This window comes from Gopherus evgoodei, chromosome 23 (genome assembly GCF_007399415.2).
Source record: "Gopherus evgoodei ecotype Sinaloan lineage chromosome 23, rGopEvg1_v1.p, whole genome shotgun sequence".
Lineage (NCBI taxonomy): Eukaryota > Metazoa > Chordata > Testudines > Testudinidae > Gopherus > Gopherus evgoodei.
In genome coordinates, this window is record NC_044344.1 from 12705707 (window position 1) to 12723996 (window position 18290).

An 18290-nucleotide genomic window follows, 5' to 3' on the forward strand; every position below is an offset into this window, starting at 1 on the left:
GGTAGAAGCTCAGGACCCAGTGTATTCTGGAACACCCCTTGGTACTAGCAGTTAGCGACGGGGGGGTCAAAGCTCAGGACCCAGTGTATTCTGGAGCACCCCTTGGTGCTAGCAGAGTTAGCGACGGGCGTCGAAGCTCAGGACCCAGTGTATTCTGGAGCACCCCTTGGCGCTAGCAGAGTTAGCGACGGGGGTAGAAGCTCAGGACCCAGTGTATTCTGGAACACCCCTTGGTGCTAGCAGAGTTAGCAACGGGGGGGTCGAAGCTCAGGACCCAGTGTATTCTGGAACACCCCTTGGTGCTAGCAGAGTTAGCGACGGGGGTAGAAGCTCAGGACCCAGTGTATTCTGGAGCACCCCTTGGTGCTAGCAGAGTTAGCGACGGGGGGGGGTAGAAGCTCAGGACCCAGTGTATTCTGGAACACCCCTTGGTGCTAGCAGAGTGAGCGATGGGGGGGGTAGAAGCTCAGGACCCAGTGTATTCTGGAACACCCCTTGGTACTAGCAGAGTTAGCGACGGGGGGGTCAAAGCTCAGGACCCAGTGTATTCTGGAGCACCCCTTGGTGCTAGCAGAGTTAGCGACGGGCGTCGAAGCTCAGGACCCAGTGTATTCTGGAGCACCCCTTGGCGCTAGCAGAGTTAGCGACGGGGGTAGAAGCTCAGGACCCAGTGTATTCTGGAACACCCCTTGGTGCTAGCAGAGTTAGCGACGGGGGGGTCGAAGCTCAGGACCCAGTGTATTCTGGAACACCCCTTGGTGCTAGCAGAGTTAGCGACGGGGGTCGAAGCTCAGGACCCAGTGTATTCTGGAGCACCCCTTGGTGCTAGCAGAGTTAGCGACGGGGGGGGGGGTAGAAGCTCAGGACCCAGTGTATTCTGGAACACCCCTTGGTGCTAGCAGAGTGAGCGATGGGGGGGGGGTAGAAGCTCAGGACCCAGTGTATTCTGGAACACCCCTTGGTACTAGCAGAGTTAGCGACGGGGGGGTCAAAGCTCAGGACCCAGTGTATTCTGGAGCACCCCTTGGTGCTAGCAGAGTTAGCGACGGGCGTCGAAGCTCAGGACCCAGTGTATTCTGGAGCACCCCTTGGCGCTAGCAGAGTTAGCGACGGGGGTAGAAGCTCAGGACCCAGTGTATTCTGGAACACCCCTTGGTGCTAGCAGAGTTAGCGACAGGGGGGTCGAAGCTCAGGACCCAGTGTATTCTGGAACACCCCTTGGTGCTAGCAGAGTTAGCGACGGGGGTAGAAGCTCAGGACCCAGTGTATTCTGCAGCACCCCTTGGTGCTAGCAGAGTTAGCGACGGGGGGGTCGAAGCTCAAGACCCAGTGTATTCTGGAGCACCCCTTGGTGCTAGCAGAGTTAGCGACGGGGAGGTCGAAGCTCAGGACCCAGTGTATTCTGGAGCACCCCGTGGTGCTAGCAGTTAGCGACGGGGGAGTCGAAGCTCAGGACCCAGTGTATTCTGGAACACCCCTTGGTGCTAGCAGAGTTAGCGACAGGGGGGTCAAAGCTCAGGACCCAGTGTATTCTGGAACACCCCTTGGTGCTAGCAGAGTGAGCGACAGGGTGGTCGAAGCTCAGGACCTAGCGTATTCTGGAGCACCCCTTGGTGCTAGCAGAGTTAGCGACAGGGGGGGCGAAGCTCAGGGCCCAGTGTACCCTGGAGCACCCCTTGGTGCTAGCACTCAGAGGAACTGGAGGAAATTTTAAGAAAAAAGTCTTTGACAGACAAAGCCCATGAGACTTGTTTTTAAAACCCCTCGCTAGCCTCTCTCCAAGTCCAGAAACAACTGATCTTCAGCCTACTATCATTGAGGCTTACGGTGCTGTTAAAATTCAGAATGTTTGTACTGCTGCTTAGTATAACCTAGAGGGTACAAAGGCACTTCCCCAGTCCAGGGGCCCTCGTGTGAAACGGTCAGTATGAGCTTGTAGGCAACTGCTCCAGTTATCACCTTTTCCAGCCTGTTTCTTAGTCCTACATTCCTGGGGCTTTACTTCTCAGTCTTGCAGCATCAATGTGACATGCTCCCAGCTCAGGCACAAACCCTCACCTCAGCCAAGGAGGAAATCACAGATTTCATTCACTGTCCAAGAAAATGCTCTTTGCCCAAGCAAGTCAAACTTGGCTATAAATACACCCCCGCCCACCTGAGAGCAGCTCATCCATCACAGGCCCCAGGACATGCCTGGAAATGGGGCTTTGCTTGTGCTCCTCCCCAGCAGCATGACTTTCCTGGGGCAGTAAGAGGAGGCAGGCGTTTACGCTCCTCCAACAGCTTCCCCATTTTGTTTGTTTAAGTGGTAAAGAGTAAGACGGTATTTTAAAAACCACTTCAGCCACTTCACAGTTCTTTGGTACAGACATTGGCCACAACAACTGACCAGCACACTTGATACCACAAGCACGGTTTGCATATAAGTGATTGCAAATTTTTTTTTTTTTGCTGTGTAAACAAAAGGGAAAATGCTTCCAAGACCCCCGTGGCTAGCCCCCTGCCCCGAGTTTTTGTTTTGTTTAAAACACCCCCTCTGCATAATTTATTCTATCCTCTAAAGGAGTCCAACAGGGAAGATCCCAGCTATCGCTTCCGCTCGCCCTTCTGTGTCCTCTTCTTCTCCTTCTCCTTCCGCTCCTGCTTCGCTAGCTTGTCCTTCTCCCGCTGGTGTCTGTCTTGCTCTTTTTTCTTCTGGGCCTCGTCCCGCAGAGAATCTCTCTCCAGCTTCCTCGCATTTACGACAGCCTCCACGTTTGTGTTACGGAACAACGCTGGGTGCAAGGTAAGGAGGCTAAAGGACATGCCTTGGCTGGGCTCACGTAGGTCCCTGGGCTCTTTTCAGTGCTCTCTCCCCTCATGGGTATCTATTTGAACTGGTGTGTAGGAGTTGTGCCTTATTCCAGACCCACCCCCCACACTTTTCAGTAGCACCTAATATTTCAGCTTTCCTTTACCAGGGTCAGCAGTCCACGCTGCGCTCTCTCCATGGCTGCTTTGCAGTGGACCACCATAGAAAGCAGAAACTTAAAAAAGGTGGCTTCTGGGTCCAGGTGCCATGCAGCCAAGCTGTGCTCCACTGCTGTGTGCCCAGGAAAGCAGCATGCATGGACACCGCCCTTCAGAGACTATTCTCTCACTTCAGTCTGTCAAACACTAGCCCCAGTGTACCATCAGAGCCCCTGGCCATAAGGGCCAGGGAAGAGATTCCCCCCCAGATTGCTGAGCAGGTTTTTTTTCACAGCTCAGACCATGAACAGCCTTCCTGGCTCCTGCACTACATCTCCATGGGGTGAGGGGACTAGCCAGCAGTTCCACCAGCCGCACTCCTGGGCCCTCCCAAACTCCCGGGTGCTAGGCTGGAACGATGCTATGGACAGCAACTATGCCCCCTGCTCAGGGCCCCAGAATCTTCTCTGCCTTGCTGAGCCACATCATTGGCACTGCTGCTTTGCTGTGGCCACGATGAAGAGGATTTGCTTCCTTAATACTTGGCAGCACCCATCTAGACGCACATGGTATCTGGCTGCCCACACTTCTCAGACATGGCCCATTCACCTGGTCAGAACTCCACCCCGCAGAGTAACAGAGCTTGCATACTAGTAGCCATGGCTTCTGCTACACGCGATGTGCAAAGGGAGGGAAATGGATTTGTGCTCTCATCTTCTGCTGCTTTATGAAGCCTGAAGGTCTGGGGTGGAGGGCATAGCAAGGGAGGTGCTGCTTAGCTTTTCCGTTAGAACAATCAGGAATGGCAATCCGGTTACACCCCTCTTTTGCTGGAAGAGTAGGTGTTGCTCTGAGATACTAAGGGCTGGACTGCACATGTTTTGTAGTACATCTTAAAAACTGACATGGTGACAGATGGCCAGTGCCTGTGAAAGCTGATGGGATTTTTATGTATTGTCTGTTAATGATGTTAGGGTAAAGCCTTGGAGAGGCAGCACTGTAATTACTTTAAATCTACATGAATAGGTAAAGTGGTACGACCCCCCTTCTGTGGGCACAGTGGGAGCTGTACAGGAGGGCTCATCCTGGCCATGTGTACAAGTGTGACTAACCCTAGAACTTCACCCACCGCAGCAGGGCATACCAATAACTAGCAGTACAAAACACTGGGCAGAGTTGCACAAGAACCGCCCAACAACAGGGGCAGATCCTCAGCTGGGTAAATCAGCTCCACTGACTCAAAGGAACTCGGGTGACTTGCCCCAGACCTGGCTTGGGCTCTCTCCTTGTGAAACTGAAGGGGGGAGGGCGGAGCCTGAATCGTTCAAGGAGTGCTCCCCCCATCCCCTCCCCCACAGTGAGTGTCAGCAGCTCAAATGAAATGTGGTTAGTAAGAGGGTAATGATCTGAAGAAGTCACTCCTCCTTTCCTCCCTGGGTCTACAGGGAAGAGCAACAAAACCCAACAGTGGGGAGTGGTAACTTTCAGATGTTTATACAGCAGGAAGCAGGTGAGGGAGAGAGAACAAAGGGAAATCCAGTGCAGAACTTACAGTCCTTCCAGAAAAGCCTGTGGCTAGCGAGCTGGGATTTTCAAAGGATACATTTTTCTGATCCAATCGTTAGTGCTGCTGCAGTGGCTCCATTCTGTTCATCTGCTCCAGTGAGAGAACTAAGGAAACTTGGAGACTATTAATGAAACTTTGCCACCTCGAGAGTCTCCTTTGTCCTGAGATCTCAAAACACATGAACTGTTCATTCTCTCAACACAACTGGTGAGGTGCCAGAAGCTGGGGCACAGACCGAACAAGGGACTTGCTCAGTGTCCCGCAGAGTGAGGAATGGCACCCAGGAGTCCGCACTCCTTTTCCTCAGCTCTAACACCAGGTAAAAGGCCCTCTATTTGAATACACTCAGCTCTCCCCAGGAAAGCCTGCCCTCTGCCTACCTAGTCACTCCTGTCAGCGGAGCAGCCTGAAAGCCTTCTGCAGAAAGCAAAGGCTGCACACAATATGTTAGCTGAGCGGGCTGCTGTGACCAGCCCATTCTATTCCTGGAAACTGCTTCCATGAACAGATCTCACAAGCCATTGCAGGCTGTGGCCCGGCCCATATTGCTGCTGGGGTCTGGGATGCCAAGGTCAGTGCACAGGAGGGGGCAGGAAATCGCTCCCCACTGCTACCCAGACCTGCACTGCACAACTGGCTAGGGCATTAGAGCCATTTTTATGCCCTCCTCCAAAACACCAGATAGCAGCTGCTGCAAGAGGCAAGTTCAATGGACCAATGATCTGCTCTGATCTAGCAGGACGTAGGGTGCTGCCATCAGGAAAACTAGTGGTAGAAAATGAAACAGTTTCCCAGAGCAATAGCTCCCTGCCTTTGCTTTGCTTCCACGGCTCTTTCAGACTGTGCCGCACAGAACACTGAGCGACACCACTCCAGCCAAACCAGCTACAACAGAATAGAAGGGGGCTTGAGGGGGCCTACGTCACTAACTAAAATCCAAAGGGCAAGAAAGCCATGGGAAGCAGATTTAAACGTTCACCCTCAAAAGCAGCCTGGGATGGTAGCCAGCACATTCTCAACATGGGGCTTGTGGTAAGGAAAGGATATTCCTCCTCGTCTGTTACATTGGCATACTGGGCCAGGAGGGCAGCTTTCCTCAGCTTCTCATCCTGGGAAACCTCCTTTGGCTTCACGACGATCTGGGCCTGCTTTTCGATCATGCTGGCAATGGCCTGGATCTCATCTGGGAAGGAGAGAAATAGGCATTAATGAGTGCCTCCACTACGACCAGCAGCTGGTGTCTGACATCTCCAGATAGAAGCCATGTGCCTTTTCTCAATAGGCAATGGCTGGCGTGTTTGTCTGCAAAGCCTTTCAGGCAACGTGCTTCACACACTTTACATGTGTAGCACAACTGAAATGCAGCCACCTCTGGGGAGGAGCATGGTAGTCAACCAGCACACTGCTGGGGAAGGAGGGAGGAGAATAAAGAAAGTTTTGGCCAGTGAAATCCCTCCTCTTACAAAAACTGCCATGGGATCTTCAGAGTTCGCAGAGCAGACAGGTTGGATATTATTAAAGCTGTAACCCAGCAAGTTAGGTATGGAACTCTAGCTGTGTGTTTCAGAAAATGAAGGAAGGGTGGATCTGGACCCTGCTGAGATTTGAACCTGTGGCTTGAGGGAGCTGGGTTATTTCAGAGCTGTGGCTGAGGAGTCCAAGCCACTGGCTGCTGGAGGAAATGGCTCAGACCCTCGCAATCTGGTTAGATCGACCATCTTTGGTTCAAAAGAAAGCATTCCCCTTTCTGCGCATATACCTGGGCAGACAATTCTCCTGGGGGAGGAGGGAAAGTTCACTGCCAGTTAATTTCCTTATTTCCTGACAAGATCTTGATTTCAGCCTCAGCATAAGGAACTTAAAGGCAACTGAAACACAGAGCTTCGTGTACTAGTAATACCAGTTGTGGCCCGATCACACAAATGGCTTCATTCAGCATAAATCAATCCCACTTTAAAAAAAGAACTATTTCTAGTGGCATTTATCCTAGTAAATTAATAAGATTTTAGTTAATAAAATCCACTCTACTCTTGGTCTCTCCCTTGCAGTTTAAAGGCACACTGAAGCTAACAATCATGCTTGTAAACAAGTTTCTGTACCTGCATAGCTATCGTAGATTATTAACTGAAAGACTTCTAAAAATCCAAACCACCCAAAGCTATTTATGCTTTTCTCCCCCACTCAATTTGTCTCAAGTTGGACAGTAAAAGTTAAATCTGTCCTTTGTTTATAGTCAATTTTACTGTCAGTTTCTTAATACCAGGCAGACGCCAGCAGAATAGGTGCATTTTTTCAAAGATCATCTCAGAGTTAGGCGATTTAGAAAGCCAGGAAGAAAATAAGGATCTAAGTGCAATGAAGCCTTATGTTTCTTTCAAGTACAAGTATATATTGCTACCTACATTCTGCATGTCCACAACAGTGACATGATCTGAAAAATGAAGGGATGCATGGAGACAGGGGCAGATGTGCCTGACTGAATGGGTGAGGTTGGGGTAAGCCAGGGTCTGCATGGAGGAAGCTCCCTAACAGTCCCTACCTGGCCCTTCAAAAAACCTGTTCCATACTTTTCTCACCCACACCCAACAACCCTCCAAGTTCACACCCAGGCTCTGTCCCAGCAATTACTCCCCTTTCCCTCAGCCCCTCCATTACCCCTGACTCCCCCAAACCTTTGCACTGCTTCTGAGAGGTGCTGGAAATACAGTTTGTATTGTAGTTTGAATGAATTATTAATACAGAATGCTGATTAATATGTCTAGTAAGGAATCTATTTGTCAAAAAGCATTTCCTGAATCCTTTGTGTTATCTGTATTGTTACAGATATACTTGCTGACAGGTATTCTGAAATAAATGACCACAAATAATTGAAACTGGTGTGATTATATTGTTATTTTGACAGATAAAATATGCAGAATTTTGCAGAATTTGAAAATATTGTGCACAGAATTTTTAAATGTTTTTGGCACAGAATTCCCCCAGGAATAGTTACTGGTTGTTATTTGTGTTGTGGTAGTTCCTAGGAGTCCCAGTCACAGAGCAGGACCCCACCATGCTTGGTACTGTACAGACACAGAACAAAAAGACTCTGCCCCAAAGTGCTTATGATCTAAGTATAAAACAAGAAGACAACAGATGGATACAGAAAGGGGGAGCACAAGGAAATACTGATACAATCCTAGCCCTCATGATGGGCTGTGGTCTCACCACACCAGCTGCTTACCTATTCTCAAATTTTCTGTAACCATCACAGCAAAGGAGTTTTAAGGAGGGATTTGAAAGAGGAGAATGAGGTAGCTTTGTGGATGTTTACGTGGCGCTCCTCCCAGACTCGAGGGGTAGCATGGGCAAAAGCATAAAGGTGCTTGTTAAACACCTCTATCTGTACAGAAGTGTTTATGCCAGAGGTTTGGGGAATCAACATACACTATACTGGTCTAAGCATTTTGACACCAATCATCCCCCTAACCACATAGCTATGCCAGGAAAACTTACTTACATATTTCTTTAAACAAGGAGAAGCAAACCCCTCCAAGGCAGGTTGCATTGTCCAGGCCTGTGCACCTATGGAAACCTAGGCGTAGCCCAAGCTGTCAGTTTTTGTGAAGGAAGGTTTCACACAGTCTAATGGAAGAAGTACTCTCGTCCCCCTGCAGGGCTATGAACCCAAACAGCAGCAGTACAACCAACCAACCAACCATTCTAAGCAGAATGAAAGGCAAAAACGCAGCAATGCCAATGAACAGTAAATGAGATCTGCAACCAGCTTCGTAATCTCAGGGTTTCCTGCTAACAAAGCTAAGGGTTTTTACGTGTAAGAGTCTCATTTTGACAGTGTCCCTTGTATTACATGTGCTATTTGACTAAGACATGTGAAGCGTCAACGTTACCTTCTTTTTTTTCTCTTACGCCAATATTCTGAGCTTCAGACCACTTCACAACTATTTCCCTGCAGACATCTGGTAACAGATCTTCTTCCTAGTAAGAAAAACCGAGAGGTTCAGTTTCTGAACTGAAAGTCAGTCTGCTTTAAAATCAGCATGAATAAAGGCTCCTAAGAATCAGAACAGCAAGAGCCAAGCCTGAAGTAGAGATTTAAGTGTAGTATGAAGAGTTAATGGGATATAAGCAGTTCTTAAATTCTTTGTTGAACTGGGGCGAACACAGAGAAATTTTCCATGGCCCTTACATAGTTTAAATATCTGTCATAGCCTTCGGGTGTGCGTTCATGTGATTCCCACAAAAATATCAGCGCAAAGGTTTTGATCACTTTGCAGCATTTCAGGAGATGCTGTGCTGGTACTTTTCTTACTTTAGTGCAGGGGTAGGCAACCCATGGCACACGTGCCAAAGGCAGCAGGCAAGCTGATTTTCAGTGGCACTCACACTGCCTTGGTCCCGTCCACTGGTCCGGGAGGCTCTGCATTTTAATTTAATTTTAAATGAAGCTTCTTAAACATTTTAAAAGCCATATTTACTTTACATACAACAATAGTTTAGTTATATATTATAAACTGATAGAAAGAGACTTCCTAAAAACATTAAAATGTATTACTGGCATGCAAAACCTTAACTTAGAGTGAATAAATTGAGATTCGGCAAAGCACTTCTGAAAGCTTGCCGATCCCTGCTTCAGTGAGATTCAGCACTGGCAGGGTGTGCTGGGTTCATAGCCCTAGCAAGTGGTGCCCTCTGCCCGCAGCGCGGAGCAGGCACAACATGGGCAGCAGCAAGACAGAAGCTTGCCACTATCAACAGTTCGTCTGAGCGCTGTTCTGAATGGGACCACATCAAAGACTGTCAGTGACTTTTTGCCTAAAACATTCCACTACTCCTTCCGCCAGTTCAGCTCCCCTGGTGGCAGCACTAGCCCGGGCACCAGATGTGCTGTGTGGCATAACCCAGCTGAGAAATTTTTCACACAGTGCTTCACACACCCATGCCAGTCTGGAGCTCCCCTACACTGTCCTAGGAGCCCGGCATGCTAGGCACTGGACAAACAGAACAGGAAGACAGTTCCTGTCCAAAGAGTGTACAGACTAGGGATAAGACAAAAGCCAACAGGTGGATACAAACTGTCTGCCGGGGAGTACAAGAAAACAGAGGACAATACTGGTCAGCACGATAGGCAGTGCTCTCAGCAAACCAACAGCCCAACTGTTGTTTTTATAGGCCTCATGGCAAAGCCATCTTCTCGGAGATCCTTCTTGTCCCTCAAGCAAAGGAAGACAGAAGAGAAGGTCGAAGATTCTGGAAGTGAACTGCTGGCTAGGTAAGTAGTGGAGACTGAAGGGCTTTGATTTTGTGGAACATGGACCCACCTTCTATAGGGTGAAGGGGCTGTGTTGGATGGCCTCCACCTCAGTAAAGGGGGACCAGTCTTCTCAGGAACAGGCTGGCTAGAGTCATCAGGAGGGGTTTAAACTAATAGCAAAGGGGAAGGTAAAAAGAGAGAAGATATGATGACAAAATCAAGAGGTTAAGCACAAAATTAATCAAGAAACCAAAGGACATGAAGAGAAGAAATTCCTGAATTGTTGACATACCAGTGCTAGGAGCTGGGTAGCAAACTAGAGGAATTGCTCATTTATGAGCATAAATTCGATCGAGTTGGCATTACTGAACCCTGGTGGGATGAGTTGCATGACAGGAATGTTAAAATAAATGGTTAGGAAGGATGAAGGGGGCAAAAGAGAAGGGAAAGTGACATTATGTCAAAAATGGCATTACCTGTTTCCGAGTCTCTGATAACTCAGAAGAAAATGATCCTCAATGCTCATGGAACAAGATCCTAACAGATAAAGCACAAGATAAGGTACCAGCTAGTGTCTGCAACAGCCCTCCAAATCACACTAAGGAACAGGATGACCACCTGCTTACATACCTGTCTACAATGTGTAGGAAAAAAAGCTGCATGATCACATGGGACTTCAATCTGAATGACATGCTGGAAGTCTCATGCTGCCAAGACTAAAACATCCTTGAAATTTCTAAACATAATAGATGACGATCTCCTAACCCAAAAAGTGTTGCAGCCAACATGGAGGAATGCTATGTCAGACCTCGTCCTAGCAGATAAAGAGGAACTGGTCATAGAACTAAAAATGAATGGTCGCTTAGGTACAAGTGATCATGACTTTCTCGCATTTATAATGTACAAGCAGAATAAAGCCCAGACCAGCAATACATATACTTGGCACTTTAACAAGACCAATTTCACAAAGCTGAAAATAGATAAGAGCCAAATCAGCTGGGAGTAAGAATTTAATCAGAAAAGTGTGAATGAAAATTGGGAATAATTTAAGAACACCTTAGGAGATACTCAAAAAGCTAACTTCCCACAACTGAGGAAGAAGGCTGTGCTGGTTAAAAAAAAGTCATCCTGGTTTAGACGGGAAATGAAGGCAGCTGTAAAAAAGAAACTAATATTTAACAAATGGAAGAAAGAAGAAGTTGATAACAATGAATATAAATCAGAAGTTAGGGATTGTAAAAAATTGGTATGGGGAGCCAAGGGCACAAACAGAAATCTAAGGCCAGCAGAGTTAAAGGCAACAGGGAGGTTTTTAAAAATATATTAGGAACAAAAAGAATACTGACAAGGGGATTAGTCCATTACTAGATGGAAGTGGCATGGACAGCACTCCAGAATCTATCACAGCTCAACCAAGGAATGTAGTTGTTTCACCAGCTGTTTTTCCTCTTGTCTTCCCCTAAAATGGGAGTTTAGAGACCAGGCAATAATTCACAAAATAGGGAAATACCAGCAGAATTCACACTGGATTTCTTCATTTCGAAAAAGGCTACTGCAGTGGTTCTCAAGCGTATTTGATCATGCCCCCTTCTTTGTGTCTGTAGTTTATGGCACCCCGCCACACAAATACATACACCAATCAAAAAAATCAAAAAAACCAACATGCAAATCTCACTAAATATTAAAAACAGCAAGGCATTGATTCATACAGAGCCAATGATCCATTGTAATAAGAGCAAAAGCAAAACTGTGACTGTGATCGCTGCTTACAATGAAAGGTGCACACCGCATCACAGCAAAGGGATTAACATACCAATGGCAACGACTCTGGATAATGCTATTGAAGTTTAACAGAAATCTGTCAAAATGCACAGCACCATTGGAGGTGTAGTGACTAGATGTCCTGATTTTATAGGGACAGTCCCAATTTTTGGGTCTTTTTCTTATATAGGCTCCTATTACCCCCCACCCCGTCTGGTCACCCTAATCTGAGGGACTGATATGTGTGGAGGAATCAACTTTGCTAATTATTCATTGCTGTGGTTAAAATATGAGCAACCCCCCCACGAAAGAAAGCTTCTCATGCCCTCCTCCACCCTCATTTGAAAACCTCTGGTCTATAGAAATCTCACCTAACAGTTCACCAGACTCACTAGCTAAAAGCCCTAAAGTTCAGAAACAGATAGATTCATAAGTCAAACACTTAGCGGTTTTGAATGTTTCTCAGCAGACAGATGATCATGACAGACAATATATTTGTCCTATATAGTTTGAAGGGCCTATTACAGGACGGTACCATGTTATTTGAATCAGAATCAAAGATGATTTAACCCTATAGATGCCAACAAATGAGCAGAATTGCAAAACCTTAAGCACCCAGCCCCATAAGCAGACAACTGCATAGAGGCTCGGAAAAAGCAGAGAGATCAATCGGGACTAAGCTCTTCCCATGGGACAAAGCCAACCAGTCACAGGAAGAGAGTATCAGGGGAGCGAGAAGGGAAGTCCCAGGATACTGTATACCCAGAGAGCGCAAGGTCAGGGCGATTATTGCAAAACACAGGGTGACCACATGGGTCCCAAGGTGTAACCCTATCAGGGGACAGTCCTGAAATGACACAAGTCAGGGGTTAACCCCCTTTACAGCCCGAACCCGAGCCTAGAGACAGAGGTACTGGGGGTGGGGATGACTAATCAACAGGCTGGACCCTAGGACTGAGGTGGGGCAGCAAGACAGGTGAGGCGATTGGGGGGTCACGCGGGGATGCCTTCAGCGTCCGCGGGCGTCGGGGCTGGGGCGAGAATCCCGCAGGGTCTCAAGCGCTGAGGGAGTCCGAGCCAGGGGGAAATTAACACGCAGAAGAGATCGGGGGGCGGGGGGGGGGCGTGGCGTGAGCTGTTCTCCCGCCCCCCCCCTTGGTTCCAGCCGCTCCCAGCGGTCGGGGGGAAATAACTCCTCCCAGCCCCCCCCGGTGTGTGTGTGTGGGGGGGGGGGTCAGCACCCGGCCCCGGCTCCCAGCCCCGCGCCCTCACCAGGCAGGCGGCCAGGACCCCGTGCAGAGCCTCCAGCCGCTCCTCGTCGCCCTCCTCCTCCCGGAGCAGCCCCTGGATGTAGGCGGCGTAGACAGCCCGGTCCAGCCCCAGCACGTCCAGCCGCCCCGCCAGCCAGGGCTCGAAGCCGCCCGGCCCGGCCGCCTCCCCGCCACTGGGCGCCGCCATCTTGGAGCGAGGGTAGCTAATGCGGCCGCTGAGGGGCCCTCTCTGCCCATGCGCAGGGGCTCGGGCATGCGCAGCACTGGGCACAGGAGGCTCATGGGAGCTTGAGCGCTCCCCCCCGCCCTCGTCCAGACTACGGCAGCCGCTTGGGCCAAACTCCTTGTGTCACAGCGGCTGGAGCTCGACCTGTCCCCTCCCCCACGCCCGGCTCACCGGGCAGAGCCCGCCTCGGGGACACCGCGCGGATCAGCCCCGACCTGTCACCGCCCCGCCCCCCTGCGCGGGAAACAGGCCTGCCCGGGCCGCCGGGGGCCGCGGAGGTGACGGACACACGGCTGGGGAGCTGGACGGCTCCGTGCTGGACGGACAGACACACAGCTGGGGAGCTGGACGGACAGACACAGGCTGGGGAGCTGGACGGACAGACACAGGCTGGGGAGCTGGACGGACAGACACACGGCTGGGTAGCTGGACGGCTCGGTGCTGGACGGACAGACACAGGGCTGGGGAGCTGGACAGACAGACACACGGCTGGGTAGCTGGACGGCTCCGTGCTGGACGGACAGACACACAGCTGGGGAGCTGGACGGACAGACACAGGGCTGGGGAGCTGGACGGACAGACACAGGCTGGGGAGCTGGATGGACAGACACACAGCTGGGGAGCTGGACGGACAGACACAGGCTGGGGAGTTAAATGGATAGATGGACAGACAGACACACAGCTGGGGAGCTGGACGGACAGACACACGGCTGGGTAGCTGGACGGCTCGGTGCTGGACGGACAGACACAGGGCTGGGGAGCTGGACAGACAGACACACGGCTGGGTAGCTGGATGGCTCAGTGCTGGACGGACAGACACAGGCTGGGGAGCTGGACGGCTCGGTGCTGGACGGACAGACACACGGCTGGGGAACTGGACGGACAGACACAGGCTGGGGAGCTGGACGGCTCGGTGCTGGACGGACAGACACACGGCTGGGGAACTGGACGGACAGACACAGGCTGGGGAGCTGGACGGCTCGGTGCTGGACGGACAGACACACGGCTGGGGAGCTGGACGGACAGACACAGGCTGGGGAGCTGGACGGCTCCGTGCTGGACGGACAGACACACGGCTGGGGAGCTGGACGGACAGACACAGAGCTGGGGAGCTGGACGGCTCCGTGCTGGACGGACAGACACAGGCTGGGGAGCTGGACGGACAGACACGCAGCTGGGGAGCTGGATGGACAGACACACGGCTGGGGAGCTGGACGGACAGACACATGGCTGGGGAGCTGGATGGACAGACACAGGCTGGGGAGCTGGACAGCTCGGTGCTGGACAGACAGACACATGGCTGGGGAGCTGGACGGCTCGGTGCTGGACGGACAGACACACGGCTGGGTAGCTGGACGGTGCCGTGCTGGACGGACAGACATGGCTGGAGAGTTAAATGGATGGCTGGACAGACAGACACACGGCTGGGTAGCTGGATGGCTCAGTGCTGGACGGACAGACACAGGCTGGGGAGCTGGACAGCTCGGTGCTGGACAGACAGACACATGGCTGGGGAGCTGGACGGCTCGGTGCTGGACGGACAGACACACGGCTGGGTAGCTGGACGGTGCCGTGCTGGACGGACAGACATGGCTGGAGAGTTAAATGGATGGCTGGACAGACAGACACACGGCTGGGTAGCTGGATGGCTCAGTGCTGGACGGACAGACACAGGCTGGGGAGCTGGACGGCTCGGTGCTGGACGGACAGACACACGGCTGGGGAACTGGACGGACAGACACACGGCTGGGGAGCTGGACGGCTCCGTGCTGGACGGACAGACACACGGCTGGGGAGCTGGACGGACAGACACAGAGCTGGGGAGCTGGACGGCTCCGTGCTGGACGGACAGACACAGGCTGGGGAGCTGGATGGACAGACACACAGCTGGGGAGCTGGACGGACAGACACAGGCTGGGGAGTTAAATGGATAGATGGACAGACAGACACACGGCTGGGTAGCTGGATGGACAGACACACGGCTGGGGAGCTGGACGGCTCGGTGCTGGACGGACAGACACATGGCTGGGGAGCTGGATGGACAGACACAGGGCTGGGGAGCTGGACAGCTCGGTGCTGGACAGACAGACACATGGCTGGGGAGCTGGACGGCTCGGTGCTGGACGGACAGACACACGGCTGGGTAGCTGGACGGCTCAGTGCTGGACGGAGAGACACACGGCTGGGTAGCTGGATGGCTCCGTGCTGGACGGACAGACACACAGCTGGGGAGCTGGATAGCTGGCTGGACGGAGGGACACATGGCTGGATAGCTAAATGGATGGCTGGACGGACAGATGCACGGCTGGGTAGCTGGATGGCTCCGTGCTGGACGGACAGACATGGCTGGGGAGTTAAATGGATGGCTGGACAGACAGACACACGGCTGGGTAGCTGGATGGCTCAGTGCTGGACGGACAGACACATGGCTGGGTACCTGGATGGCTGGGTAGATGTGTAGTGTTGTGGAGCCCTGTTGCTCCCAGGATGATACAGACATTAGCTTGGTGAGAGAGATGAGCTTCAGAACTCTTCCTCAGATCTGGGACAGGAATTCCAATATGTGACACTCTGAGTGAGTTTCCCAGACCTCCAGAAAAGCTATGGGTGGCTCAGAGGCATGTGACTCTCACAACAAAATATATTACCTCACCCAGCTCGTCTCTCACATGAATAGATGGATGGACAGAGGAATAAATGAATAATAGACAGACAGATAAATGGATGGATGGATCAGATAAAGAAGGGATAGATCAGATAGATTGCAGATTAACTAAAGTACATTTGGGATGAACTGGTAAATGGAATAAAGTTTGGATGGACAGATAGATTGGACAAAGCTCGGAGGAATAGAAAGGTAGGTGGGTAGATTTAGATATAGTTAAAAGTAGGAAAGCCAGATTAGGTAATGTCAGGATAGATTTAAATAGACAACAATACTTAGTCCTTAAATTGTATTACTTTGCAAAGATGAGACAGTGTCTTTATTCCCCACTTTTAGAAATAGGGAAATTGAGGAACAGAGAGGGGAAGTGACTTGCCAGCGGTCGCTCAGAAGTTAGTAGAAGCAGCAAAGAATCCTGTGGCACCTTATAGACTAACAGACGTTTTGGAGCATGAGCTTTCGTGGGTGAATACCCACTTCCTCAGATGCATGTAATGGAAATATCCAGGGGCAGGTATATATATGTGTGCTAGCAAGCAAACTAGAGATAACGAGGTCAGTTCAATCAGGGAGGATGAGGCCCTGTTCTAGCAGTTGAGGTGTGAAAACCAAGAGAGGAGAAACTGGTTCTGTAATTGGCAAGCCATTCACAGTCTTTGTTCAATCCTGAGCTGATGGTGTCAAATTTGCAGATGAACTGAAGCTCAGCAGTTTCTCTTTGAAGTCTGGTCCTGAAGTTTTTTTGCTGCAGGATGGCCACCTTAAGGTCTGCTATAGTGTGGCCAGGGAGGTTGAAGTGCTCTCCTACAGGTTTTTGTATATTGCCATTCCTAATGTCTGATTTGTGTCCATTTATCCTTTTCCGTAGAGACTGTCCAGTTTGGCCGATGTACATAGCAGAGGGGCATTGCTGGCATATGATGGCGTATATTACATTGGTGGATGTGCAGGTGAATGAACCAGTGATGGTGTGGCTGATCTGGTTAGGTCCAGTGATGGTGTCGCTGATGTAGATATGTGGGCAGAGTTGGCATCGAGATTTGTTGCATGGATTGGTTCCTGAGCTAGAGTTATTATGGTGTGGTGTGCAGTTACTGGTGAGAATATGTTTCAGGTTGGCAGGTTGTCTGTGGGCAAGGATTGGCCTGCCACCCAAGGCCTGTGAAAGTGTGGGATCATTGTCCAGGATGGGTTGTAGATCCTTGATGATGCGTTGGAGGGGTTTTAGCTGGGGGCTGTATGTGATGGCCAGTGGAGTCCTGTTGGTTTCTCTCTTGGGTTTGTCTTGCAGTACTCCACAGGACTCCACTGGCCATCATCCTCCCTGATTGAACTGACCTCGTTATCTCTAGCTTGCTTGCTAGCACACATATATATACCTGCCCCTGGATATTTCCATTACATGCATCTGAGGAAGTGGGTATTCACCCACGAAAGCTCATGCTCCAAAACGTCTGTTAGTCTATAAGGTGCCACAGGATTCTTTGCTGCTTTTACAGATCCAGACTAACACGGCTACCCTCTGATACAGAAGTTAGTAGCAGAGCCAGAAATAGAACGTAAGTCTGTATCCAAAGCTGCCCCTAGGTTATACAAAGCCGCACTCATTTGTAATGCTGTACTGTGTTCTGTGGCAACATGCAATGCCGCACTTTGTGCACTCTGAGTGGGTAGACTGGGCCTGTAGAAACGACCGTCCTCACTTGCAGTGTTCCACCTTGACCCAAAGCTGCCTGTGTACTGCCTGATACGGATTTCCCAACAGCATCCTGAATGTACTGCTGTCTGATCTGCTGGCGGCGTGTTAGCTACTGTAGCTGTTAATGGAAGGAGGTGATGGGACTCAGTCCCCCGACGTTGGGCAAGTCATGCCGTCTCTCAGCACCTGATTTCCCCATCTGTTAAATGGGGATGCTGCTGCTTCCCTGTACAAAGTGCTCTGAGATGCTCAAGTGAAAAGCAGCAGACAAGAAAATGTGAATTTAGACCTGGTGATAGGTGCCTGATTGACAGCCCTAGGATACTGGGGGGGAGGGGCGGTGTGGGGCCCCGCCCCCCGCTCCCTCCCTCTCCCCCTCCCGCGGGCTGCCCACGCGGCGCCAGAGTCAGGGGGGCGCGGGCTTTGGAGAGAGGCGGTTGGTCCCTCCCCGGCCGCCGTAGCCCGCGCGCTGTTCCGGGGGCGGAGCGGGAATTTAAATCGGCAGGCGCGGCCGCCGTGAGGAGAAGGCGGAGGTGAGAGCGCGCGGCCGGCCCGGCGGTACCGAGCCTGGGACCCCCCCGCCCCGGGCTCGGGCTGATCGCAGCTCTCTGTCCCCCGTGGCCGGGGCGGAGCTCGGGACCTGGGGGGCGGGCGCAGCTTCTCCGCTAGGCCCGGCCGGGCCCCGCTGCCGGGCGCTCCCCGAGCCGGGCCCGGGCGGGAGTCGCTGCCCGGGTGCGGGGCCGCGACTCTCTGTCCCCGCGCGGCCGCCCCCGCAGCGCTGCTCAGACCCCCCGCCGGCCCCGGGAGCGCTGCGCGGGGGGGCTACCGGCCCGTGCCGGGTGCCGGCCCCGGGAGCGCTGCGCGGGGGGGCTACCGGCCCGTGCCGGGTGCCGGCCCC

At 51.6% G+C, this 18290-nt stretch overlaps 2 protein-coding genes across 4 annotated transcripts in view; one reads left to right on the top strand and one right to left on the bottom strand.

The window, feature by feature from the left end:
- Nucleotides 1-2339: 2339 nt before the first annotated feature.
- On the bottom strand, nt 2340-12989 carry CCDC43 (coiled-coil domain containing 43). The gene is made up of 5 exons (XM_030541390.1): nt 12804-12989; nt 8407-8494; nt 5564-5699; nt 4553-4611; nt 2340-2774 (listed from the first exon to the last, which is right to left on the bottom strand). The coding sequence occupies exons 1-5, from the start codon at nt 12987-12989 to the stop codon at nt 2587-2589; spliced, it is 657 nt and encodes a 218-aa protein (XP_030397250.1). The 3' UTR covers nt 2340-2586.
- A 2106-nt stretch (nt 12990-15095) lies between these two features.
- The window catches only part of DBF4B (DBF4 zinc finger B), a 31805-nt gene continuing 28610 nt past the window's right edge, over nt 15096-18290 (top strand). The window contains exon 1 of one of the 3 annotated variants that reach the window (XM_030541387.1): nt 15096-15885. The gene's annotated coding sequence lies outside the window, so the exon portion shown is untranslated. Of the gene's footprint in view, nt 15886-17198; nt 17646-17790; nt 17926-18290 lie in introns of those variants that run through there. The other 2 variants (XM_030541386.1, XM_030541388.1) reach the window with 2 other exon arrangements.

Coding starts and splice junctions, on each gene's coding strand:
- CCDC43 (XM_030541390.1), bottom strand. CDS start 12,989: ATGGCGGCGCCCAGTGGCGGGGAGGCGGCCGGGCCGGGCGGCTTCGAG. Junction 5,700..8,406: donor CGTAAGAGAAAAAAAAGAAG/GTAACGTTGACG, acceptor TCTCCTTCCCAG/ATGAGATCCAGGCCATTGCC. Junction 2,775..4,552: donor AACGATTGGATCAGAAAAAT/GTATCCTTTGAA, acceptor CCTTGCACCCAG/CGTTGTTCCGTAACACAAAC.